Source organism: Sorex fumeus, unplaced genomic scaffold, assembly GCF_029834395.1.
Source record: "Sorex fumeus unplaced genomic scaffold, SorFum_2.1 ptg000061l, whole genome shotgun sequence".
Lineage (NCBI taxonomy): Eukaryota > Metazoa > Chordata > Mammalia > Eulipotyphla > Soricidae > Sorex > Sorex fumeus.
The window spans coordinates 58069905-58094574 of NW_026606118.1; the positions used below are offsets into that span (position 1 = coordinate 58069905).

General features: G+C 58.4%; 2 protein-coding genes across 2 annotated transcripts in view; both read left to right on the plus strand.

The window, feature by feature from the left end:
- Positions 1 to 226: 226 nt before the first annotated feature.
- MRPL2 (mitochondrial ribosomal protein L2) lies at positions 227 to 7531 on the plus strand. Its single transcript, XM_056126347.1, has 7 exons — positions 227 to 365; positions 2967 to 3135; positions 4831 to 4972; positions 5073 to 5188; positions 5261 to 5371; positions 6357 to 6430; positions 7283 to 7531. The coding sequence occupies exons 1-7, from the start codon at positions 303 to 305 to the stop codon at positions 7493 to 7495; spliced, it is 888 nt and encodes a 295-aa protein (XP_055982322.1). The 5' UTR covers positions 227 to 302; the 3' UTR covers positions 7496 to 7531.
- Positions 7532 to 8551: 1020 nt separating this feature from the next.
- Positions 8552 to 24670, plus strand: part of CUL7 (cullin 7) — a 28817-nt gene continuing 12698 nt past the window's right edge. The window contains exons 1-16 of the mRNA XM_056126351.1: positions 8552 to 9285; positions 10351 to 10502; positions 10627 to 11118; positions 12885 to 13023; positions 13105 to 13301; positions 13874 to 14087; positions 17289 to 17526; positions 17606 to 17711; positions 19891 to 20118; positions 20285 to 20375; positions 20634 to 20805; positions 20976 to 21081; positions 21282 to 21377; positions 21527 to 21702; positions 22884 to 23017; positions 23284 to 23448. Of these exons, the coding sequence (XP_055982326.1) occupies positions 8706 to 9285; positions 10351 to 10502; positions 10627 to 11118; positions 12885 to 13023; positions 13105 to 13301; positions 13874 to 14087; positions 17289 to 17526; positions 17606 to 17711; positions 19891 to 20118; positions 20285 to 20375; positions 20634 to 20805; positions 20976 to 21081; positions 21282 to 21377; positions 21527 to 21702; positions 22884 to 23017; positions 23284 to 23448 (3286 nt within the window). The 5' untranslated portion in view covers positions 8552 to 8705. The remainder of the gene's footprint in view (positions 9286 to 10350; positions 10503 to 10626; positions 11119 to 12884; positions 13024 to 13104; positions 13302 to 13873; positions 14088 to 17288; positions 17527 to 17605; positions 17712 to 19890; positions 20119 to 20284; positions 20376 to 20633; positions 20806 to 20975; positions 21082 to 21281; positions 21378 to 21526; positions 21703 to 22883; positions 23018 to 23283; positions 23449 to 24670) is intronic.

Genomic DNA, 24670 nt, shown 5'->3' on the forward strand with positions numbered 1-24670 from the left:
GCTGAGGCTGCCCCTTTAAATCCATCATGGCTACCGCCTGAGGCAATTGTTTTGACGGCTCTCGGGGGCGGGGCCTGCCCCCAGCCACGTGGTGCGAGCGCCGCGGGGGGATTGGCTGGGCCCGCCCGCGAGGCGGGGAAGGAGGCGGGCTCAGCCTGCGGGGCCTCGGGTTCTCGGCCCGCCTCCTCTGACGTAGTTTGCCAGCGCCCGGCCGGCCGCGGGGCGACGTCACCCGGGAGCGCCGGGAGACCTGGCCGAGGGCGATGGTGGCGTGCCGCGTTTAGTGGAGCCGGGTCGTCCTCATGGCGCTGCGGGGGCTGGCCCGCGCTCTGGGCGCTCTGAGTCTGGCTCCCCGGGCCGTCCAGGTAATCCCTCTTACCCGGGAAGCAGGCTAGGCACTTTGCGTTCGCGCCGCCGCAGGAAGGGCGCCCGGGGAGGCCGGCGGGCTGCGGGACTCCGGTCCCGAGTCGCGCTCTGCAGGCTCGGAGGCCCGTGACCTTGACTGAGCCACGCTCAGCCTTGCTGTCACGGGGCTTTGGGGGCCCTCAGACGAGGTGTTGGAGGTCAGGGGTGCTCTGCGGATCACCGGTCGCACAGGTTTCTGCGATACCTGGTGTTTGTGGGATGAATGCCTGGCGTAAGCCAAGTCTAAGCACAGCGCATTTTTGGCTCCTTTAAAGCATCGCTTCCCAGGACTGGAGACGTAGGACACGGGTAAGGTGGTTGCCTGGCACGTGGCCCACCCGGCATCTCTTCCCCCGCACCCCAGTGGTTCCCTCGAGTCCCCGCCTGGAGTGAATCCCTGAGCACAGCCGGGTGTAGGGTCACGCCTCCCCACCCCAAAATAAATCCGATAATCTCTTTGAAAGTTAGACGCCATTGGAGCTGAATAGTCTAGCTTCAAACCCTGGGCTAGACCTGGGGTCAGCTAGTCCAATGGGTAAGGCGCTTGCCTTGCAGGAGGCTGACTCGGGTTGGATCCTCCACATCCCATGTGGTTCCCCAAAGCCACTGGAGTGATTCCACAGTGCAAAGCCAGAATGCCACAAGGTGTGGCCCCAAACCCAGAAACCTGGATAGGGGTGTGTGTGTGTGTGTGCAAATGCTCTACCCGCTGTGCTATTGCTCCAGCCCATGCACACACAGTTAATTCCACTGTCATTGTCCTCCCGTTGTTCATCGATTTGCTCGAGCGGGCCCCGTAACGTCTCCATTGTGAGACTTCTTGTTAATTAAGTCACAGAAAAATATAGCTAGCAAGTCTTGCTAATCTGTGGCTCCTGGTGTTTGAAAGATACACAAACCTGGACTAGAAGTGTGTGTGCATATGTGTGTGTGTGTGGGGGGGGTGTTAGTCATTGAATAACAGAAGAATTCAGTAATAAATCTTGCTCATCCTGACCTCTGGGGCTGCTGATTGAGTTTAGCAGATAAAGACCTGAGATTCCAAACAAAATCATCCTACTCTGTGGTTCTAGATATACAGCAGGAAACAAAATAAGTGATCCCTTTCCTTGCTATCTGATAAGCTCCCCAGAAACATAACATAGACAAGTAAAAGGCCTTGGGGCTGATCGTGGTGTGCATATTTAAATGTTCTACCAAATGGAATTCTTTTTTCTTTTTCCTTTTCATCACCCAGTGATGCTCAGGGGTTACTCCTGGATCCGCACTCGGGTATCACTCCTGGTGGTGCTCAGGTAACCATATGGGATGCTGGGGATTGAATCCCGGATTGGCTGTGTGGAAGGCAAATGCCCTCCCCACCGTACTATCTTCCAGCCCCCACAAAAGGGAATTCTTTTTTTTTTGGGGGGGTTCACACCCATTGATGCACAGGGCTTACTCCTGGCTCTTGCCCTCAGGAATTACTCCCTGGCAGTGCTCAGGGGACCATATGGGATTCTGGGAATCGAACCCGGGTCAGCCGCGTGCAAGGCAAATGCTCTACCCGCTGTGCTATTGCTCCAGCCCACAAAAGAGAATTCTTTAGGGAAGGGGAGACCTAGTCAAAGAACTGGAGTTCAGACTTGGCAGGGAGAAGCCTTGGGTTAGATCCCCAGCATCTTATGACCTGAACATTCCTAGGGGCAGCCCCAAGCAATACCACGTGTGGCCCAAAAGTACCAAAGGGCGTTGGAGGGTGTTGGGGGTTGTTTAGGAAAGGAAAATTTCTTGGAGAAGGAAGGTTTTGTGCCACGTTTTAAAGGGAAAGACTGGAGTGGGCTGGAACACGTGCTTTACAATGCAGAGGGTCAGGGTTTGATTCCTAGCACTTCATATGATCCCCATAGCACTGCCAGGAGCAGTCCTGAGCACTGAGCCAGGGGTGACCCTCGGTGCGTCTGGGTGGGTGAAGCCTCCTCCCCAAAAAAAGAAAACAATTTTGCACCCAGACAGGAGTTAGTACAATAGGTAAGGAAGGTGCTTGCCTTGCACGTGGACCAACCTGGATTCAGTCCCCCCCCCCCCCCCCCCCCCCCCCCCGCCAGCCCCTCCAGGAGTGCTCAGCAGGGGACAGTCTTTTTTTTTTTTTTTTTTTTTTGCTTTTTGGGTCACACCCGGCAATGCACAGGGGTTCCTCCTGGCTCTGAGCTCAGGAATTACCCCTGGAAGTACTCAGGGGACCATATGGGATGCTGGGAACCCGGGTTGGCCTTGTGCAAGGCAAATGCCCTACCTGCTGTGCTATTGTTCCAGCTCCAGCAGGGGTCAGTCTTGTGCCTTGTGCACAGCTAGGTGTGACCCCAAAACAAAACAATCTGGGAAGAAGGTATGCCAAGGGGAGATATTTCAATGGGATGCTTGACAGGGAAGAAAAGAAATGGAAAAAAGGTCATCTGTACGGTGGCAGCTCCACATGGAAGCGGGCTCCTTGCAGAACCTGCTGTGTGCCCGTTCCGGTGCTTCTCTGATGCCTCCCTGTCAGTTAGCCTTCCGATGAAACAGCCTCTGCTTCTCTCCAGGTGCCACACAGGGCTGTCCTCCAGCTGCCCTCCGCCCCGGTGCCGCCCCCCTCTCGCCCATTTCTTACCTCCGTGGCCCTTCCTGCTAAGCTGGTCTCCTGGAAGAGCCGTACCAAGTACACCGTCATGCCAGTGAAGATGAGGAAGTCTGGGGGCCGAGACCACACAGGTGGGAGCAACGGCAAGAGGATTTAGCAGTCCAGGGGGCAAACCTAGGATAGGGCCCCAGGTCTGTTCGTTGATAAGCTTCACTTTGCGAGAGAGGTGTAGTTAAAAAGCGTTCATTGCATTGGCCTCTGTACGTGGTACATGTGTGAGAACCAGAGAGCAATAGACAAGTGGTTTCTGCTTTTGGTTTTGGATTTGGGGGCCACACCAAATCCTAAAGTGCTCAGGGTTTACTCCTGTCTCTGTGCTCAGTTATTGGTGGCTGGGGTTGGAACACGACATGTAGGGGCAGGGATTTGAACTTGGGTCGGCCGAGTAAGGCAAGCACCGTCCTGGCTCCAGTATCTCTCTGATCTCCCAACATGTGCTTCTGTGTTGTGTTTTGTTTTGGGGCCACACCCGGCAGTGCTCCAGGGTTACTCCTGGCTGTACACTCAGGAATCACTCCTGGCAGTGTTCACGGGACCATGTGGAATGCAGGGATTTGAACCTGGGTGGGCCACATGCAAGGCAAGTACCCTACCTGCTGTACTATTGCTCCGGCCCCGTAACATGTGCTTTTAAAGACAGACTAGGGAATTGAGGAAAACTGATGTATACCAGAAGGGCCACATTTTTCTTCAGCTCTTTTTTGTTTGTTTTTGGACCACACCCAGCAGTGCCCAGGGTTTGCTCATGGCTCTGTGCTCAGATATCACTCCTGGTGCTGTTCAGGGGATTGAACCCAAGTCAGCCATGTGCAAGGCAAACAACCTACCCTCTGAACTATTGCCTCAGCCCCCACATTTTTCTTCAACTCTTATAATAAATTCCAGAAGTTGGGTGCCAGAGTGAGAGCATAAAAGGTAAGACAGTTGCCTTGTATACAGCCAATCTGGGTTCAATCCCCGGCATTCCATATGGTCCACCGAATACTGCCAAGAGTAATTCCTGAGTGTAGAACCAGGAGTAACCCCTGAGCATCACCGGGTGTGGTCTAAAAACAAAAAAAAAAAAAAAGAGGGAAGTTTTACCTGGAAATATGACACAACTCCACTGTCATATAATTATGAGGGTTATTTTATGTATATATATACATAATTACAGGAATTTTGTTTTTTGGGGGGTTGGGGGGGCCACACCTGGCAAATGCTCAAGGGTTACTCTTGGCTCTGCACGCAGGAGTTATTCCTGGTGGGCTTGGAGGACCATATGGAATGCTGGGGATTGAACCTGGGTCAGCTGTGTGCAAGGCAAATTGCCCTACCCACTATGCTAAGACATGTAATTATGTCTTAATTCCGTTGTCATGTAATTATGTTTGTACCAAGTTTCATGTCATCACCCCATCCCCAGTTATCAGAATGCTGTGAAAATATTTTATCCTTAGGGCCAGAGTGATAGTACAGTGGATAGCGTGCCGGCCTTGCATGCACATGCCCTGGGTTGATTCCTGACACCCTATATGGTCCCTCGAGCCCTGTCAGGAGTGATCCCTGAGTGCAGAGCCAGTAATAAGCTCCTCTAGGAATTATCCCTCAGCTCAGAGCCAGGATAAGCCCTGAGCACCGCTGACTGTGACCCATTAAAAGCAAAAAAACTGTTTAGTTTGTGTCCTAATGTTGGGGAGCATTGTTCTATGCTCAGATGGGCCCATTCCCAGTGCTGGGAGCTATTCATCTGATGTGGGTCATGTCCCCGCATGTCCTCACCACAGGCCGAATCCAAGTGCACGGGATTGGTGGGGGCCACAAGAAGCGTTATCGCATGATTGACTTTCTGCGGTTCCGGCCCGAGCAAGAAGCCAAGCCAGAGCCCTTTGAGGAGAAAATCATCACCGTCCGCTATGACCCCTGTAGGCAAGTTGGGCGCTGTGGCATGTCCCAGTGATTACGCTGCGGCTTCTCAGAGGGTATGGGGCAATTCGGACCCACTCACCTGGCCCCTCACCCTGAGCAGGTCAGCAGACATAGCTCTGGTTGCTGGAGGCAGCCGGAAACGCTGGATCATTGCTACAGAAAACATGAAAGCCGGAGATATAATCCTGAACTCGAACCAGATAGGCCGAATGGCAGGTAAGGACGCGGCTTCCAGAGGCGTGGGCTGGGGGCACGCGTGTTCCCTGCTGACAAGATTCTGTCTTTCAGTTGCTGCTCGCGAAGGGGACGCACATCCTCTTGGGGCCTTGCCTGTGGGGACCCTCGTCAACAACGTGGAGAGCGAACCGGGCAGGGGGGCCCAGTATATCCGAGCCGCAGGTACAAGGCAGGGAGCTGCTGCTTAGGGTCTGCAGAGGTGTGTGAGGGCATGACACTCGGAACCATGGGTTCTCGTCCTCTGCCACATCTCTGTTGGCCGAGGACAAGGAGGAAACTGAAGGGGGCCAGAGAGAGAGTGCAGTGAGGTGGGTGCTTGCCTTGCACCCGGCTGATGAGGGTTTGAGCCCCAGCATCCCATATGGCCTCCTGAGCACTGCCAGGAGGGATTCCTGGATGCAGAGCCAGGAGTAACCCCTGATCTTCGCCAGTTTTGGCCCAAAACAAGTTTTTGTTTTTGTTTTGCTTTTTGGGTTACACCTGGTGATGCACAGGGGTTACTCCTGGCTCTGCACTCAGGAGTTACTCCTGGGGGTGCTCAGGGGGCCATATCAGATGCTGGGAATTGAACCCGGGTCGGCCGCGTGCAAGGCAAACGCCCTACCCGCTGTGCTCTCTCTCCAGCCCCAACAAGTTTTGTTTTTTAAAAAAAGGAAATTGGGGCTGGAGAGAGAGCACAGCGGGTAGGGCATTTGCCTTCCACGCGGCCGACCCGGGTTCAATTCCCAGCATAAATAAAAAAACTAAGGCCCTCCCGTTGATGGTCGATTTGCTCGAGTGGGCCCAGTGACGTCTCCATTGGAGACTTTGTTGTTCCTGTGTCTGGCATATCGAATACGTCACGGGGAGCTTGCCAGGCTCTGCCGTGCGGGTGAGATACTCTCGGTAGCTTGCCGGGCTCTCCGAGAGGGGTGGAGGAATCGAACTCGGGTCGGCCATGTTGGCTGCATGCAAGGCAAACGCCCTACCGCTGTGCTATCGCTCCAGCCTAATAAATAAATAAAAATTAAATTAAATTAAAAAAGGAAACTGCAGAAGCAGTGCTGGGGTCACGCGACGCTTCTGCTTCAGTCTGCTCTGCAAGGCAGAATGTGGGGTTGGCCCTCTGAGGTGTCTGCGGAGGATGCAAAGCTCTCTCCTGTTCCAGGGACCTGTGGTGTCCTGCTGCGGAAGGTCAATGGGACAGCCATCATCCAGCTTCCTTCCAAGCGACAGATGCAGGTGTGTGATGCAGGGGAGGGCATGGCACAGGAGGAAGTTTGGGGGTGAATGATGTGGCCTGGCCTGCAGAACTCCCTTAGGGACTGTCTCCTGCCGAGTGCCTTCCTGGCCTGTCAGCGGCATTAATAGAAGAGGGAACAGAAGCTTGTTTCTTGCAGGGAGGGGGGCTCTTTATTTTTCACCTTTTTTTCTGCGGGGAACACACCCAGTGATGCTCAGGGGGCACTCCTGGTTCTGCATTCAGGAATCACCCCTAGCAGTGCTCTGGGGACCATATGGGATGCCAGGAATCGAAGCCAGGTTGTGTGCAAGGCAGACGCTGCTGTGCTATTGCTCTGAACCCTGATTTTCAATTAAAAGTTGTTTCACAGTATTATATAAAATTTCCTTTCAAGGGCCCGGAGAGATGGCATAGCGGTTTTTAAGGTATACCATCCTCAGTGGGATCCCTGGCACCGCACCGCATAGGGTCCCCTGAACACCTCCAGATGTGGCCCAGACCCCACCCCGCTCCCCCCAAAAAGGGAAAAGGCATGATTTCACTTAGGAACATGTTTCCTGGGCCAGGAAACAGTGCTTGGCTTACACACAGCGTGCCCATTTCTGTCCCCAGCGCCACTCCTGGTCCTTTTGAGCGCCTGCAGGACCCAACCCCGAGCAGTTGAGTGTGGGCCCCTCACCCCCTCCTCCTTTTTTTCCCCCCCTTCACCTACTGCACAACCCGCCCTGGCACTGAGTGATGCTTCCCCTCACCCTCCCTTCGCTAAGATTCCTGAGAGCTGGCAGTGTAGACCCGCCCCCCCCACCTCCCAGTGCCCCCCAGCCTCACCCCTTCCCCCCCACCCCCCGCAGGTCCTGGAAACGTGCATCGCCACGGTGGGCCGAGTATCCAACGTGGATCACGACCAGCGGGTCATCGGCAAGGCCGGCCGCAACCGCTGGCTGGGCAAGCGGCCTTCCAGCGGGCTGTGGCATCGCAAGGGGGGCTGGGCGGGCCGCAAGATCCGGCCGCTGCCCCCCATGAAGAGCTACGTGAAGCTGCCCTCGGCGGCCGCCCGCAGCTGATGCCCCCGCCCCTAATAAAACGACCCCTTCCTTTCCTCTCCGTGCTTCTGAGCGGGGGCCGGGCCGGGACCCTCGTGGGGGCTGGGGCGGGGGGAGAAGGGACGCGCTCCGGAGCCCCGCGGCGCCCCCAGCCCCGGCCGCGAGGGGCGGGCCCTTCCGGCGGCGAGGGGGGCCGGGCGAGGAAGAGGAAGGGTGGCGCGGGGGAGGGGCCGGCGGCGGCGGCGGCTCCGCCCCGGCCCGCCACGCCCCCTCCCGCCCCTGCGCCTCGACCCTCGGGGGGCCCGGGCGGAGCCGAGCCTCGGTCTGCAGCGCCGCCGCCGCCGCCATCGCCTGCGCCACGTCCCGAGCCCTGCCCAGGACAGGCCGCGCCGGGACCCCCGTCGGCTTCCGAGGTGGCCAGCGCCCCTACCCCGGGTCTCCCCCGCGCGCCGGGCCGGGCGCGCCCTCGCGGGGCCCCCGACCCCCTCTCTCCGGCCTAGCTCCCGGCCCTGCCTGCCTGCCCGCGGCCCCCCGCCCGCCCCGGCTCTCGGGTCCTTCCCCTCCTCCCCCCACCCCGGGGTGCTCGCGGCCCCGCACCCTGTCCCCCCCCCCCCTCGAGCCGTGGTCGCCCCCCTCTCCAACTCGCCACCGCGCGCGGCGCCCTCCCACCATCCCCCTTTCCAGCCCTCGGAGTCGTGTGTCCCCCCCCTCCCCCGCCGCCGCATTCACCCCGGGGGGGTCTCGCGTCGTCACACGCACGCGCCCGCTGGGGTCGGGTTGGGCACGCCAGCCTCCCACGCACCCGCGCTCGGGGTCCTGCGCCGTCACCCCGCCCTCGCGCGCGCGCGCACCGGCGTGGACACGGCGCGGACACGGGCACGCACTCAAACGCCCCTTGGGGTTTTGCACGCCCGCTGCCCGGAGCTGCTGGCCTGGCTCCCGGCTGCTCGGAATTCACTTGTAGCTTCGACACTGCCCCGTCCCCCCGCCCCCCCTCGCCCCTGCCCTCCCACTGCTACAAAACAACCCACCCCGGGCGCAGGGCCTGGGAGCCTCCTTCCAGCCCCTAAATTTTGTCTGCAAACTCCACCAGCGTTCCTCTGCTCAGGCCTGGCCCCACCCGGCCGGCAGCTGTTGCCACATTTGCCTCCTGGAGGCCGGGGTGTCCTTGGTTCCCTGCCCACTCCCTACCCTGCCTGTTTCTCCCCCCCTGTGTACCCCAGGTGCCAGCATGGTGGGGGAACTCCGCTACCGGGAATTCAGAGTGCCCCTGGGGCCGGGCCTGCACGCCTATCCCGATGAGCTGGTGCGCCAGCGGGTGGGCAAGGACGGGCATCCCGAGTACCAGATCCGCTGGCTCGTGCTGCGGCGCGGGGACGAAGGGGAAGGGAGCACCGGCCAGGTGGACTGCAAGGCGGAGCACATCCTGCTGTGGATGTCCAATGACGAGATCTATGCCAACTGCCACAAGATGCTGGGGGAGGACGGCCAGGTCATCGGGCCCTCGCCAGAGCCTGCGGGGGAGGCCGGGACCCTGGACAAATCCGTGCTCCTGGAGATGGAGACCGACGTGAAGTCCCTGATTCAGCGGGCCCTGCGGCAGCTGGAGAACGGCGAGGGCGCCGCCCCGCCAGCCCCGCTGCTTCACACTGTCCACGTGCTCAGCGCCTACGCCAGCATCGAGCCCCTCACGGGGGTCTTCAAAGACCCCAGGGTCCTGGACTTGATCGTTCACATGTTGAGTAGCCCCGATTACCAGATTCGCTGGAGCGCGGGCCGGATGATCCAAGCCTTGGCCTCCCACGATGCTGGTGAGGGGCCGAGGGGCGAGGGAGGGGGAGAGGAAGGCGGGCTGGGTCAGCTCAGGGCCTCCCACGAGGCGGGGGCAGGAGCCTCGGACCTCATCGGTACCTAAATGGGTCTGTTGGCCTTCTCTTAGCCCTAAAGGAAAGGAGGTGGGGGCAGGGAGATAGCATGGGGTCAGGGGCACATACTTTGCATGCGTGGGACCCCACCTCGAGCCTGGCACTGCATGGTTCTTGGAGCGTGACCAGGTACAGTTCTGATGGGCCCCAGCACTGTGATTGGGCAGACCACATTGCCGACCTGAGCGTCGCACAGTCCCTTCAGCCTAGGCAGTGAGGTCTGCCAGAAGTGCCCCAGACCTCCTAAGCATTGCTTGGAAGGGTAACCCCTCCCACACCTCCGAAGAAAAATGAAAAAGACGCCAGAGCGGTAATTCAGTGGGCAGGGCGCTTTCTTTGCAGTGGCTGACCTGGGTTCAACCCCTGGTATCCTGGTATTCCAAGCCCTGCTGGGAGTGATTCCCGAGTGTAGAGCCAAGCCTATGCCCTGAACACCTCAGGGTGTCGCCAAAAAAAAGAGAGAGAAAAGGAGGTGGGAAGTGGATGTGGGCATCTCTACAAGAGGATGCAAGGCTGGTTCCTCACGAAGCTCTGTTTCCGGGGCTGGAGCGATAGCACAGCGGGTAGGGTGTTTGCCTTGCATGCGGCCAACCAGGGTTTGATCCCCGGCATCCCATATGGTCCCCTGAGCACCGCCAGGAATGAGTTTTGAGTGCAGAACCAGGAGTAACTCCCAAGCACTTCGGTGTGTGGCCTCCAAACCAAAAACAACCCTCTCCCCTAAGGAAAAAAAAGAAAAAGAACCTCTGATTCTCTGGTCTTCTATGCAGAGGCAGACTTTAGATAATTAGAACTCAGACACTCGGATGTCTGCATCCTAATAGGATGTCTCCAACAGTAGTGTTGAAGCAAATCTTCGTCTGGTGGGGGTGAAGAGTGGGGGGCTGGGAACAGAAGGTCGGGCTGGGAGGGGAGACTGAGGAGCAGTTTCTGACTGGGGTGTGGTTCCAGCGACCCGGACACACATCCTGCTGTCCCTGAGCCAGCAAGAGGCCATCGAGAAACACTTGGATTTTGACAGCCGCTGTGTCCTGCTGGCTCTTTTCGCGCAGGCGACACTCACGGAGCACCCCATGTCCTTCGAGGGCATTCAGTTCCCGCAGGTATTCTGTGGGCATCAGGGGAGGGGGAGGGGCCACGTTGGAGAATACCTGTTCTCAGAGACGTGCAGTGGGCCTCAGCAGCAGGGCCAGGAGGACCCAGGCTGACCACCACCGTGTCCTGCAGATCCCGGGCAGGTGGCTCTTCTCCCTGGTCAAGCGGTACCTACTGGTCACGTCCCTCTGGGATCAGCTGAATGAGCACATCCAGCCCCGAGCCCAGGACAGCTCCAACCCCGAGGAGCTGAGCGGGGAGCGGAGTCGCCTGGAACTGGAGTTCAGTATGGCCATGGGCACCCTGATCTCGGAACTGGTGCAGGCCATGCGCTGGGATTGGGCATCCAGCCGGCCGGGCCCAGTGGCACCGCCCGCCAGCTCCCAGCCGCAGCCAGCCGATGCAGGCCTGGAGCTCCTGGGCGAGCAGGCCGCGCTGCCCTTCCGCAGGGCCAGGCGGTTCCGGCCGCGCACGGAGTTCGCCAGCGGCAACACCTACGCCCTGTATGTGCGGGAGACGCTGCAGCCCGGCATGCGTGTGCGGATGCTGGACGACTATGAGGACATCAGCGCGGGCGAGGAGGGCGAGTTCCGGCAGAGCAACAACGGCGTGCCCCCCGTGCAGGTGAGGACGGGTGCTGCTGGGGGTGGGGTGGGGTGGGGGACAGGCGGGGTGACCGCTCAAGGAGAAAACCCAGACATATGGGGGCCAGAGCGATAGCACAGCAGGGAGGGCGTCTGCCTTGCACGCGGCCAACCCAGGTTCGATCCCCAGCATCCCATATCGTCCCCCGAGCACCGCCAGGAGTAATTCCTGAGTGCCGAGAAAGGAGTAGCCCCTGAGCATCTCCAGGTGTGACCCACAAAGCCAAAAAAAAAAAAAAAAGGAGCCGTGAACAGATGGGCTTCTGGAGGGCTGAGGAGTCCTGAGCTGAGAATTTGGTCCCGGAAGAAACTGACTTTTCAGGACCAGGAGGACATTTGTGGACAGCAGTCCAGGCCAGGGGCAAGCATCCCCAGAGCATAGGTTGCCCATGTGCCAGTGGTCACTGTTTGCAAATTTTGCCCAGCGTGGTCATGTGACCCCTCCCTGCCTTCTCCCTGTCCTGGGCCCACTTTTCTTCCTTTCTTGTTGCTGGATGTATGTTTTCAGGGGGTTGGCAGTGGGGAACACCTCACTGTGTACCAGCACTACTCCCAGCAGAGCTCTGGGGACGTGTGGGACGAGGGATGGGACCGGGCCTCCTGCGTGCTCCGAGTCCTCCCCCTGACCTGCCATCACATCCTCAGTAGTGCTCACTGGGGGCTGCCGGCCTTTGCCGTGGTGCTTGGCGCATTCTGGTTTTTTTTTCTTTTTTTGGGGGGGGGGGTCACACCTGGCGATACACAGGGGTTTCTCCTGGCTCTACACTCAGGAATCACTCCTGGCGGTGCTCAGGGGACCATATGGGATGCTGGGAATCGAACCCTGGTCGGCCGCGTGGAAGGCAAACGCCCTACCCACTGTGCTATCTCTCCAGCCCCTCTTGGCGCATTCTGATCTGGGCGCTTGCCAGGGGCGAGGTGGGCCTCGCACAAGTGGCTGATAAGGGGTCGCTGAGCTCACACGGAGCTTCAGTTGTGGTGTTCCCACACAGATGGGGTGTGGGAGGTCATGGGACACGGGCTGTGGGGAGTGCCAGACTGCAGAGGGTCTGGACTCAGCACCAGTGACTCTTGGGGGTAGCAGTGGGGGTCCGGGGGAGACAACACACTCAGTAGTTCCCAGGGATTACTCTTGGCTCTGAGCTCCAGGATCACTCCTGGGATGGCGGTGGGGGGGCATACATGAGGGGGTGTCAGGGATTGAACCTGGGTTGGTTATGTGCAAGGCAAGTGCCCTACCTGCTGTGCTATATCTCTCCAGTCTATCATTCAGTGACACTGTCTTGGGACTGGAGCAATAGCACAGCGGGTAGGGCATTTGCCTTGCACGCAGCCGACCCGGGTTCGATCCCCAGCATCCCATATGGTCCCCCGAGCACCGCCAGGAGTAATTCCTGAGTGCAGAGCAAGGAGTAACCTCTGAGTGTTGCTGGGTGTGACCCGAAAAGAAAAACAAAACAAAACACTGGAAACAGTGACACTGTCTTCCCAGCCATCTTCTTTGTGGGGAGGAAGGGGTAGTGGTGGGGGTGAGGGTGAGGTGGGCTCATCTGGGCCACCCCCAGCAGGGCTCAAGGGCTCCTCCTGCCTCTGTGTTCAGGAGTGACCCCTGACGGTGCTCTGGGGGCCGTATGCGGTGCCCAGGATTGACCTGGGGTTAGCTGCGGCAGGGTCAGCGCCTTAAGCCCTGTGCTCTCTCTCCGGCCCCCCTTCCCCCCTGCGCTCGCCACCCCTCCCCCCTCCCAGGTGTTCTGGATGGCCACGGGCCGTACTCACTGGGTTCACTGGCACATGCTGGAGATCCTGGGCTTTGAGGAGGACATGGAGGACGTGGCCGAGGAGGACGTGTACCAGAGCGCGGCGCTTGGTGGATCTCTGGGTGCAGGTGAGCCCCGGGCGGACACGGGGGCGAGCTCCGAGGGGGCGACAGTGGGGTGGCCGCGTGGACAGTGACGTCTCCCGGCAGTCCTGCCCATCTGGCGGTGGAGGCCCATGGGGGAGCTCTACGCGGTCCCCTACGTGCCGCCCGAGGAAGAGGAGCCGGAGGAGACCGAGCACCTGTCCCAGGCCGAGTGGTGGGAGCTGCTGTTCTTCATCAAGAAGCTGGAGGGCTCCAAACACCAGGAGGTGCTGCAGATCCTCCAGGAGAACCTGGACGGGGAGGTAGGGGCCACTGCCAGGGCTGCAGGCATGTTGGGGGGGGGGCAGGAGGGCGGGAGCGAAGTTTCTAGAACCTCTGGAGGTGTTGGCGGGGCAGACCTCTCCCTGCCAGAAATGGTCTGCCATGGAGACGGGGGGAGGGTGGGGAAGGGGGCGTATACTGGGGAGATTGGTGTGCACTGGTAGAGGAATGGGTGTTTTTTGTTCTTTTTTTTTTTTTTTTTTTTGGTTTTTGGGTCACACCCGGCGATGCACAGGGGTTATTCCTGGTTCTGCATTCAGGAGTTACTCCTGGCGGTGCTCAGGGGACCATATGGGATGCTGGGAATCGAACCGTGGTCAGCCTCATGCAAGGCAAACGCCCTACCCACTGTGCTATCTCTCCAGCTCCAGGGATGGGTGTTTGATCTTTGTGTAATTGTAACTCAAACATGAAAGCTTGTAACTGTATCTCAAGGTGATTCAATTAAAAAAACAAAAACAAAAACAAACAACTCTCCCTGCTGGGAGAGAACTGGAGTAGAGCAGGGGGTGCCGATCCCCAGCCCACGGTGACGGCTTCTCCCTGGTGACAGATTCTGGATGACCAGCTCCTGGCCGAACTGGCCATGCCCATAGAGCTGGCCCAGGACCTGCTGCTCGCCCTGCCCCAGCGACTCAGTGGCGGCGCCCTCCGGGACCTCCTCACCTGCCGCATCTACCGGAAATTCGGGCTCCAGGCCCTGGCGGGACAGCCCGTCTACCCCTCCCTGCTGGCGGCCCCCACCCCGGATGCAGCCAGAGGGAAAGGTGAGACACCGGGAGGAGCTCAGAGGGGCTAAGCACGGGCTCTGCAGGTGGGTGCCCAGGTCCTCTCCAATGTCTGCGCGGAAGCACCCCCCTACTGCACCTCTAGCTGTGACCTCCTGGCTAAAACAGAAACCTAGAGGGAAAGCCCTGCATGGGCTGTAGGAGGGCACTTAGCCCCGAGCCCTGTCTGTGCTGCTCTGTGTCTGACCCTTTCTGGGAGAGGCGGCACCGTCAGGAGGAGTGTGAGATGCAGAGGGGCACCCTCCAGAAAACCAGGGCACGTGGAGAGCGAGAATAATTGCAAGCGGTTGGAATCCTTGAAGGCTTCGCGTTTAACTGTTTACTGTTGCCGAAGAGAATCATGTCGTGGTCTCATTTATTTATTTATGTTTGGTTTGGGGCTCATACCTGGCCATGTTCAGGGGTTACTCCCAGATCTACACTCAGGAATTACTCTTGGCAGTTCTTGGGACCATATGGGATGCCAGAAATCCAACCCAGGTTGGCCATGTGCAAAGCAAACACCGTCACCACTATATCATCTCTCCTGCCCCTCATGGTTTTAATTTTATCAGTTTCATACATCAAAGCTACCTCTCACACACGTAAGGCATCCACTTTACCACTGAGCCATACTCCTGTCCCTGATGTTTTTTGGTTGCCTTTTTGTTTTGTTTTTGTTCTGGTTTTTTTTGTTTGTTTGTGTTTGGGCCACACTGGGCAATGCTTAGAGGCTATTCCTGAAGGTGCTCCAAGGACCATATGGAATGCCAGGGATCAAATGTTGGCAGTGTGCAGAGCAAGTGCCCTACTACCCACTGTGTTATCTTCCTGACCTTGCCTCTGTGTTTTATATGTGAGATAGATATGTGTGTGCTTATACTTCTGCAATAGATGTGTAAGTGTACACATGGTTCATTTTAACCCTTCACTCTCTATCTTTATTTTTTTTGTTTTGGGGCACCACACCTGGCAGTGCTCAGGAGTTACTCTTGGCTCTGTGCTCAGGGATCACTCCTGGAAGGCTCAGGGAACCCTATATTGTGCCAGGACTCAAGCCTGGGTCAGCTGCATGCAAGGGAAGTTCCCTACCTGCTTGTTTTCATTTTCTTGAAAAATTTTAATTTTGTGCACCAGGGATCACACATGTGTGCTCCCGAGGTCATGCTCAGCGCCTATGGGACACCAGCAGTTGGATCTCCTGAGTGACCTGCAAGGGTGCAGGAAGGCGGCCCGAAGCCCTGTGTGATTTTTGCAGTGCCCCCTTGAGTTTTTTAATACAGAATAAAGCCCTGTTGTTTCTGGGGCCAGAGCGATAGCACAGCAGGTAGGGCACTTGCCTTGCATGCAAGCCAACCCGGATTCGATCCCTAGCATCCCTATGGTCCCCTGAGCACCGCCAGGAGTGATCCCTGGGTGCAGACAGGAGTAAGCCCTGGGTACCTCCAGGTGTGGCCAAAGAAAGAAACACACCTCTGAGTTTCTGGACAGACAGCTGCTTTGCTGCTTTGAGGTTTGAGGCTGGGCTTAGTAGGACAGTAAATTTCTTGCACGCACAGGGACCTGCATTTGTTCTTGATACCACATGAGACCCCACCCCAGCACCACTGAGGGTGGCCTGACCACTGACAACAACAAGGAATGAAATTTGAATTTGTTTTGAAGCTGTTCTATAAATATATCGAGGGGAACTGGAGAAATAGCCCGGGGGTAAGGCACTTGCCTTGGGTGCAGGTACCCCTGGTTAATCCTCCAGCACAGCATGTGATCTCCCAAGCCCCTCCAGGAGTGACCCCTGAGTGCAGGGACAGGAGTATGCCCTGAGGACTTCCCTGTGTGGCCCAGCAGCCAAAAAATGTTTAAAACAAATCCACTGAACTGCTATAACTTCCCGATTTTTTTTCTCCTTTTTGGGTCACACCTGGCGATGCTCAGGGGTTACTCCTGGCTCTGCACTCAGAAATTCCTCCTGGTGGTGCTCGGAGGATCTTATAGGATGCTGGGAATTGAACCTGGGTCGGCCGCATGCAAGGCAAACGCCCTACTCGCTGAGTTATCACTCTAGCTCCTGATTTTCCAATTTTAACCATGCTCCATGGCTATTCCTGACTCTGTGCTCAGGCACTGACTTGAGTTGAGGGTGGCAGCAAGCAGAGTGAGTGCCTTTCCCCCATGCTCGCTCTCTCTGGCCCAAACCTAACTAAAAAAAAAAAAAGTCCAGGATGAAGAGAGACCTCCAAGGCTGGGGAGCGTGCTCTGCACGCCAGCGCCCTGGCACAGCCTGGCAGTGCCTCAGCCCCAGCCCCAAGCCAGGTGAAGCCACCAAGCAAAACAGGTGGTTGCTTTGAGGATGAGGATGTGGCCATCGTCTTGTTGCCAATATAGCTTTCTGGACCCAATTAAATCGACTCATAAATCGCAGTAGGAGAGACAGCACAGGGCTTAGGGTGCAGGCCTTGCTTGTCACAGCCCCCCGCAATGTAGCATCCCCTGGTATCTCCTGGTACAGCCCTGAAGCCCCCAGGTACTACCAGGATAGCCTCAGGGTCCCATCCCCAGGGCCACCTCAGCGCCATGAGTGAAACTCGGCTCCTCCAGACAGAAGGAAAAACCCAGGGAGGGACTGGAGCAATAGCACAGTGGGAAGGGGGTTTGCCTTGCATGTGGCCGACCCAGGTTCGATTCCCAGCATCCTATATGGTGTCCTGAGCACTGCTAGGAGTAATTCCTTGAGTGCAGAGCCAGGAGTAACCCCTGTGCATTGCCGGGTGTGACCCACCCCCCCAAAAAAAAGTAGAGAAAAACCCAGGGACTAATCCAGCAGGCAGGATGTTTGCCTTGCATGGGCTGGCTAGGTTCAATCTCTGGCCCCCCCAACCTCCCCAAAATAAACCAAGAGAAGACCCTTAGGAAAGAAATGCAGAGCTGGGGCTGGAGCCGTAGTATGCAGCGGGGACGCGTTTGCCTTCCACACACATGGCCGATCTGGGTTCAGCCGACCTGGGTTCGACTTCCAGCATCCCGTTTGGTCCCCCAGAGCCCCGCCAAGAGTGATCCCTGAGTTCAGAGCCAGGAGTAACCCCTGAGCACTGCCAAGTACGGCCCAAAAACCCAAAAAGAGAAATGCAGAATTCCAGATCCGTCTCTCCACGTCCCTCCCGCTGACCACTCTGCTGACCTACACCCCCCCGCCCCCCGCAGCCAAGGACTCCCTGTCCGCGGGCACCCACACGCCCCTGCAGCGCCTGGCGGAGAGCTTTGGTTCAGCCGGGAAGATCATTCTGGAACTGGAGCACGTCCTGAGCGTGGAGAAGCCACAGGAGAGCGAGGTCAGGCCCATCCTGCAGCAGCTTCTGCAGGAGCCGCAGCCCTTCCTGGCACTGATGCAGAGTCTCGACTCGCCGCCTGCCAACAAGGCCCTGCACCTGGCCGTCCTCAGGTGAGGCCTGGGCCCGGCGGTTGGGCCCCCCCAGGTGCCCCAGGCACTGCTCAGCTCCCCACCTCCCTCTGCTCTGCAGAGTCCTGCTGCGACTGGCGGATGTCCCCGACGCCCCGCTGCTCCCCTGGCACGAGGCCATGGAAGCCTGTGTGGCCTGCCTGCAGTCCCCCGACACTGACCGAGAGGTACCCTGCCACCTTGGGGTGCTCGCCAGCCTGGCGTGGGGCGGCGCGCTAGGGGGAAGCCAGGAGCCTGGGAACTCTTGCAGAGGGCTTCAATTTTAAATTAGAATTCCGATGAGCTGGAGAGAGAGTGCAGAGGCTAGGGCGCTTGCCTTGCATGCAGCCCACCCAGGTTTGGTCCCCTCGGCCCACCAGGAGTGATCCCTGAGTGAAGCCAGGAGTCAGCCCCGAGCACCTCTGGGGGTGGCCCCAAAACACGTGAGATAGGAGAGGGGTTAAGGCACCTTCTTTGTCCATGATTTTCCCCCATTCACTCCCTGACACCACCAGGAATGATCCCTGAGCACGGATGAGTATGACCCAGACCCACCCCACCCCCAATCAAATAAGACAAAATTGATTGTCAGGCCAGAGAGAGGACTCAGGGCCAGGCTTTGCAGCAGGAGGTCCAGGTTCAATCCCTGACGTGGCAAAGACCCCCCAAGCACAAAGCCAGGAGTAGCACCTGAGCACCTCTCAGGTATGACTTCCCTACCACAATAGAAATCACACAGTCAAATTGAATTTTATTATTTTGACTAGGTAATTTAGGGGCCGGCGTGATAGTATAGCGGATAGAGTGTTTGCCTTGTAAATGCAGCCAACCTGGGCTCGATCCCTGGCATCCCCTAGGGTCCCCCAAGCACCGCCAGGAGTGATTTCTGAGTGCAGAGCCGGGAGTAACCCCTGAGCATGACTGGGTGTGATGCGAAAACCAAAAAAAGAAAAGAAAAGAAACACAAAAATTAAATCCAAATCCAAACAGCATAATATAGTATGTACTGAGAATTCTTGCTCCCATCTAAGCTCCTGTTGTATCTTCCCCTGCTCTCTCCGCGCGCACACGCACACACACACACACACACACACATGCACACACACATACACACACTGTGGGTTGTCACGAGTTCATTTTTATTTCCTTCTGGTGCTTCCTTGCACAGATACAAATGAATTCAAAAGTTCAGCCTTGGGGCTGGAGCGATAGCACAGCAGGTAGGGCCTTTGCCTTGCATGTGGCTGACCCGGGTTCGATTCCCAGCATCCCATATGGTCCCCTGAGCACCGCCAGGGGTGATTCCTGAGTGCAGAGCCAGGAGGAACCCCTGTGCATCACCAGATGTGACCCAAAAGAACAAACAAACAAAAACAGCATCCACCCAGCATTAGTCACTAAGCATGGCTGAGTATAACCAAAAAAAAAAAAAAAAAAAGTTCAGCCTTACTTGCTGTTTTCTTCCTTGTACCAAAAATTGTAGAGGGGCTGGAGAGATAGCATAGCAGTTAGGGCGTTGGCCTTGCACGCACCCGACCCAGGTTCGATTCCCAGCATCCCATAGGGTCCCCTGAGCACTGCCAGGAGTAACCCCTGTGCATCGCCGGGTGTGACCCCCCCCCAAAAAAAGCAAAAGTTGTAGAGGCCCCGGGAAGCAGCTCGACGGTAGAGCACACACCTTGCGTGAATAAGGCCCTGGGTTCCATCCCTGACACCCCCCAAAATAAAGACTTTAGAAACAGAACCCAGAAGGCCTTAGAGAGAGTCCGTGGGCTGAGCACGTGTGTTGCCTGTGGGAGCTGTATCCCTGCTACCACCGGCACCTCCCCCAACACACACACACGACATTCAAGCCACAGTGTCCCCTTCCAGATGAGTGAGGGGAGTACAGATGCTCTGCATCCTGAGGACTTGGGAAGGGGCTGGAGCAGTCGGGCCCCAGGGCTCAGACACAACCTGTTCCTCCACACCCTCCATTCCAGCCCAGTCCAGTCTGCTCTGCTAGGAGTCCAAACAGTGCCCCCGTCCCCAGGAGGTTCCCCTGTGACATCTGCTGTCAACAGAATCAGTAGCTGAGAACCGGGGGACATGTCTGTCTGTCCTTACCATTTCTGTCTTTGGTTCTCTGACACTGCTCCGTTCCCTCTGTGTCTTTTTTTTGCTGTTTGGTTTTCGGGTCCCAGCCAGTGGCCTAGATGGTCAGGTGTCGTTTCCAGGAGTGCTCAGAGGACCCGGGATCCAGTGCGGGGCTCCCTGACCCAGAGCAGGCACTCAATCCTCTGAACTGTCCTCTCAGCCCCCTCCAGCCTCCATCTGCCAGTCCCCGTCCCCCCCCACCCACCTGCCCTGACCTCCCGCCGCCCGCAGGTGCTGCAGGAGCTGATCTCCTTTCTGCACCGCCTGGCCACGGTCAGCAGGGACTACGCCGTGGTGCTGAACCAGCTGGGAGCCCGGGACGCCATCTCCAAGGCCCTGGAGAAGCATCTGGGGAAGCTGGAGCTGGCCCAGGAGCTGCGGGACCTGGTGTTCAAGTGTGAGAAGCATGCCCACCTCTACCGGAAGCTCACCACCAACATCCTGGGGGGCTGCATCCAGGTCAGAGGAGGGGCGGAGGCGCGGCAGTGTGCGGGGCCCGGGGGGGTTCTGAAGCTTGCACTGGCCCCTGGGCTATTCCCACGGAAGCAGCCCCGTGGTCTCAGGGCTGTTCTGTGTTGCCCACGTGCCTTGCACCCCATCCTCCTCCATCCCGTGGTGGCTGCAGATGGTGCTGAGCCAGATCGAGGACCACAGACGCACCCGCCGACCCATCAACGTCCCCTTCTTCGACGTCTTCCTCAGATACCTGTGCCAGGGTGTGTGCCCACCTTGATCTGTTTTTCCAATTTCTTGGGTTTTTTTGTTGTTGTTGTTGTTGTTGAGTTTGGTTTGGTTTGGGGGCCACACCCGGCGTTGCTCAGGGGCGACTCCTAGCAGGGGTGGGGGGACCACATGGGATGCTGGGCATCGAACCCAGGTCAGCCTTGTGCAATGCAAACCCCGTCCCGTTGTGCTCGCCCCTGGCCCCCGCTGCCCTCCATTGCCTCCGTCCGCGCTGCTCTCTGCCCGCCCAGGCTCCAGCGTGGAGGTGCGGGAAGACAAGTGCTGGGAGAAGGTGGAGGTGTCCTCCAACCCGCACCGGGCCTGCAGGCTGACCGACCGCAACCCCAGGACCTACTGGGAGTCCAACGGCACCGCCGGCTCCCACCACATCACCCTGCACATGCGCCAGGACGTGCCCGTCAGGTGCCCGCGCGACCTTTTCTGTCTGCTGTTGCAAAGACCCGCCAGGGCTGGGGGTGCGGTGCCAGGGGTGGGACTTGGGGCTCTTGCATCCACTGCCCCCCTGAAGCCAATGAGGGGGACCCTCCCTGTGGCCTGCGAGGCTCTGTGCTGACCCCGCGTCCCCGTTCCAGGCAGCTGAACCTCCTCGTGACCAGCGAGGACTCAAGCTACATGCCCGCGCGGGTGGTGGTGTTTGGGGGCGAGGGCGTCAACTCCCTGAACACGGAACTCAACGCGGTAGGGGTCCCTCCCCGCGGGCCACCCGGACACCCCCGCTGCTCCCCGGAGGGAGCCCCGTGGGAGATGGGGTCCTTTAGTCCTGTCACCCTGGACCCGTGGGTCTTGAGGGCTGGGGATATGGAAGAGAGCGCAGGGGCAGGGAGCACAACCCGCCTTGGCGTCGTCTGTGTGGGTGATGGCCCCGCGGTGCCCGCCAGGTGAACGTGCTGCCCTCGGCCACCCGCGTGATCCTCCTGGAGAACCTGACCCGCTTCTGGCCCGTCATCCAGATCCGGATCAAACGCTGCCAGCAGGTAGGGCCAGGCCTGGACTGCGGCCCCAGTACCTGCAGAATCGGGACTGCGGAGAGTGAGGCTATGGGGGGCGGGGGCGGGGGATACCCTTCCGCAGTGGGGGAGGGGAAGGGGAAGGCGAGGTGCACAGCGGCCTGTGCCTCTCGCAGGGTGGTATCGACACCCGCATCCGGGGCCTGGAGGTCCTGGGCCCCAAGCCCACCTTTTGGCCCGTCTTCCGGGAGCAGCTGTGCCGGCATACTCGCCTCTTCTACATGGTTCGGGCGCAGGCCTGGAGCCAGGACATCGTGGAGGACCGCAGGGGCCTCCTGCACCTGAGCAACAGGTGAGAGAGGGCGCGGGTGTGCGAGAGAACCGGGAGGGTAGAGGGAGGATTCTTAGGGAGGCGGGCCTGGAGAGTCGTGCCGTTGGGGAGGGGCAAAACAGGAAAAGAGTGGTGGTTGCGGGCCCGAGCCAGAGCACATCGGGTAAGGTAGTGGCCTGGCATGCAGCTGACCCAGGTACAGTTCCCAACATCCATATGGTCCCCGTAGCCCCTCCAGGAGTGATCCCTGCCGGTTAGCAGTGGGGGCTTGGCGTGCAGGTGCTCGATGTCCCGTCATCTGGGGTGATGTACAGCTCAGCGCTCTGATGGCTTCTGCCCCCATCGCGTCCTCTGCCTCCTCCGAGGGGCCCAGGGGGAGGCTCGGGCAGGGCACTCGCCTGGCGGGCAGGAATCCCTGCAGCGCTGGCACCTCTCCCAAAACTGGGAGGGCCAGAGAGCTGACACAGGGGTTCAGGTGACGAGGACAGCATGGGCGATACGCCATGACCACAGGGTGCATCAGGATGTCCTTGAGACGGTCCTCGTCTTGCTTGTAACCTTGGGGACCCGGGGACGTCCTCCAGATGGGCTCATGTCCTTGAGGTGGTCCAGACCCAGCTTTGCAAAATAACACACTTGGGAATTTCTGTTCCTCGCTGTCCCGGCCAGCTGCCTGCAAATGCTCCCACCCCCATCCGATACCCTGCGCGGCTGAGCTCTGCCTCTGTTCTGAACCCAGTTTGTTTTCTGTTTGTTTTCGGACCACAACCGTCTGTGCTTAGGACTTCCTGTTGGTTCTGTTGTCTGTTGTTCTGTTTCGGTTTGGGGAGCACACCCTACTGTGTTCAGGACTTCTCTTTTGGTTTGTTGTTTTATTTTGGGGATGGAGGGGTCACGCCTAGCGTACTCAGGGCTTAACTCCCGGCTCCACACACAGGATCACTCCTGGCAGTGCTCGGGGGACCTTATGTGTTGCTGGGGATCCACTGCATGCAGGGGTGAGCTCCTGCCCGCTGTACTTTCTCTCTGGCCCAGGACCTAGTTTCGTTTGGAGCCTGAGCTCAGCTGGGCTCGCCACCACCACCACCACCATGAGCACCGCCGGGAGTCCCTCCTGAGCAGAGCCAGGAAAGGCCCCTGAGCACTGTGGCTGTGGCCCCAAAACAAAAAGAGAACAAAACCTAAAAATCTTTTCTTCCCAGACTCACTGGGGCTCTGCGCCAGGAGCAGAGTTTTGCTGACCGCTTCCTCCCCGATGACGAGGCTGCCCAGGCCCTGGGCAGGACGTGCTGGGAGGCGCTGGTCAGCCCCCTGGTGCAGAACATCACTACCCCGGGTAACCACCCCCCCCGGCCCCCCCAGCCCTGCTTGGCCCCCACTGGCCACCCGCTTCTCCACCACGAGCCATTTGGGGCGCGGGCCTCCGTGCGTCCGCCCGTCCTTCATCTCCCAGCCCTGCTGCCCTTCCTCCCCACGCCCCGACCCGGCTCCTCGCGCTGACCGCACCCTCCCTTCCAGCCTCTCTCCATGCCGTCTCTCTCCCCCCGCGGCTCCCCGCGGCCCTGGAGGCACACCTCCCCTGGCTGGTCTCCCGCTCTCTAGATGAGGATGGCGTCAGCTCCCTGGGCTGGCTGCTGGACCAGTACCTGGAGTGCCGCGAGGCCGCCCACAACCCCCAGAGCCGCGCGGCTGCCTTCTCCTCGCGGGTGCGCCGCCTCACCCACCTGCTGGTGCACGTGGAGCCCTGCGAGGTGCCCCCCCAGGCCAGTGAGTGCGGCGAGGGGCGGGGCGTGCGGGGGTGTGTGTGCCTGTATGCCTGTTCGTCGTGCAGAGGGGTGTGTGTGTATGTGTGTGTGTGAACCAGTTTATCATGCAGAGGGGTGTGTGTGTGTTTGTGTGTGTGTGCCTGTATGCCTGTTCATCATGCAGAGGGGTGTCTGTGTGTGGATGTGTGTGTGTGAACCAGTTTATCATGCAGAGGGGTGTGTGTGTGTTTGTGTGTGTGTGCCTGTATGCCTGTTCGTCATGCAGAGGGGTGTCTGTGTGTGGATGTGTGTGTGTGAACCAGTTTATCATGCAGAGGGGTGTGTGTGTGTTTGTGTGTGTGTGCCTGTATGCCTGTTCATCATGCAGAGGGGTGTCTGTGTGTGGATGTGTGTGTGTGTGAACCAGTTCATCGTGCAGAGGAGTGTGTGTGTTTGTAGTGTGAACCTGTTCATCATGCGGGGGGAGTGTGTTTGTGTGTATGTGTGTGTGCCTGTATGCCTGCTCATCATGCAGAGGGGTGTCTGTGTGTGTATGTGAGCTTGTTCATGCAGAGAGGTGTGTGTCAGTCTGTGGTGTAGGGTGTGTATGTCTAGCGTTTTCATTCCTGGTGTGTGTGAGAGAGAGCCTATTCATCATGCAGAGAGGTGTGTGTGTGTGTGTGTGTGCCTGTTCATCATGCAGAGGTCGGTGTGTGTATGTATATGTGAGCTTGTTCATGCAGAGGGGTGTGTGTGTCAGTCTGTGGTGAAGGGTGTGTGTGTCTAGCATTTTCATGCCTGGTGTGTGTGTGTGTGTGAGAGAGAGAGAGAGAGAGAGAGAGAGAGCCTATTCATCATGCAGAGAGGTGTGTGTGTGTGTGTATATGTGTGCGCCTCTTCATCATGCAGAGGGGTGTGTTGTGTGTATATGTGAGGTTGTTCATGCAGAGGGGTGTGTGTGTCTAGCATTTTCATGCCCGGTGTGTGTGTGTGTGTGTGTGTGTGTGTATGTGAGAGAGAGAGAGAGAGAGAGAGCCTATTCATCATGCAGAGAGGTGTGTGTGTGTGTGTATGTGTGTGCGCCTCTTCATGATGCAGAAGGGTGTCTGTTTGTGTATGTGAGCTTGTTCACGCAGAGGGGTGTGTGTGGTCAGTCTGTGGTGCAGGATGTATATGTCTAGGGTTTTCATTCCTGGTGTGTGTGAGAGAGAGCCTCTTCATCATGCAGAGAGGTGTGTGTGTGT

What these genes read in the sequence shown, in the direction of transcription:
- MRPL2 (XM_056126347.1), top strand. Translation starts at nt 303, where the DNA reads ATGGCGCTGCGGGGGCTGGCCCGCGCTCTGGGCGCTCTGAGTCTGGCT. An exon ending in TGGCTCCCCGGGCCGTCCAG is followed by an intron (nt 366 to 2,966) that starts GTAATCCCTCTT and finishes GCTTCTCTCCAG; the next exon opens with GTGCCACACAGGGCTGTCCT. An exon ending in GTCCGCTATGACCCCTGTAG is followed by an intron (nt 4,973 to 5,072) that starts GCAAGTTGGGCG and finishes CACCCTGAGCAG; the next exon opens with GTCAGCAGACATAGCTCTGG.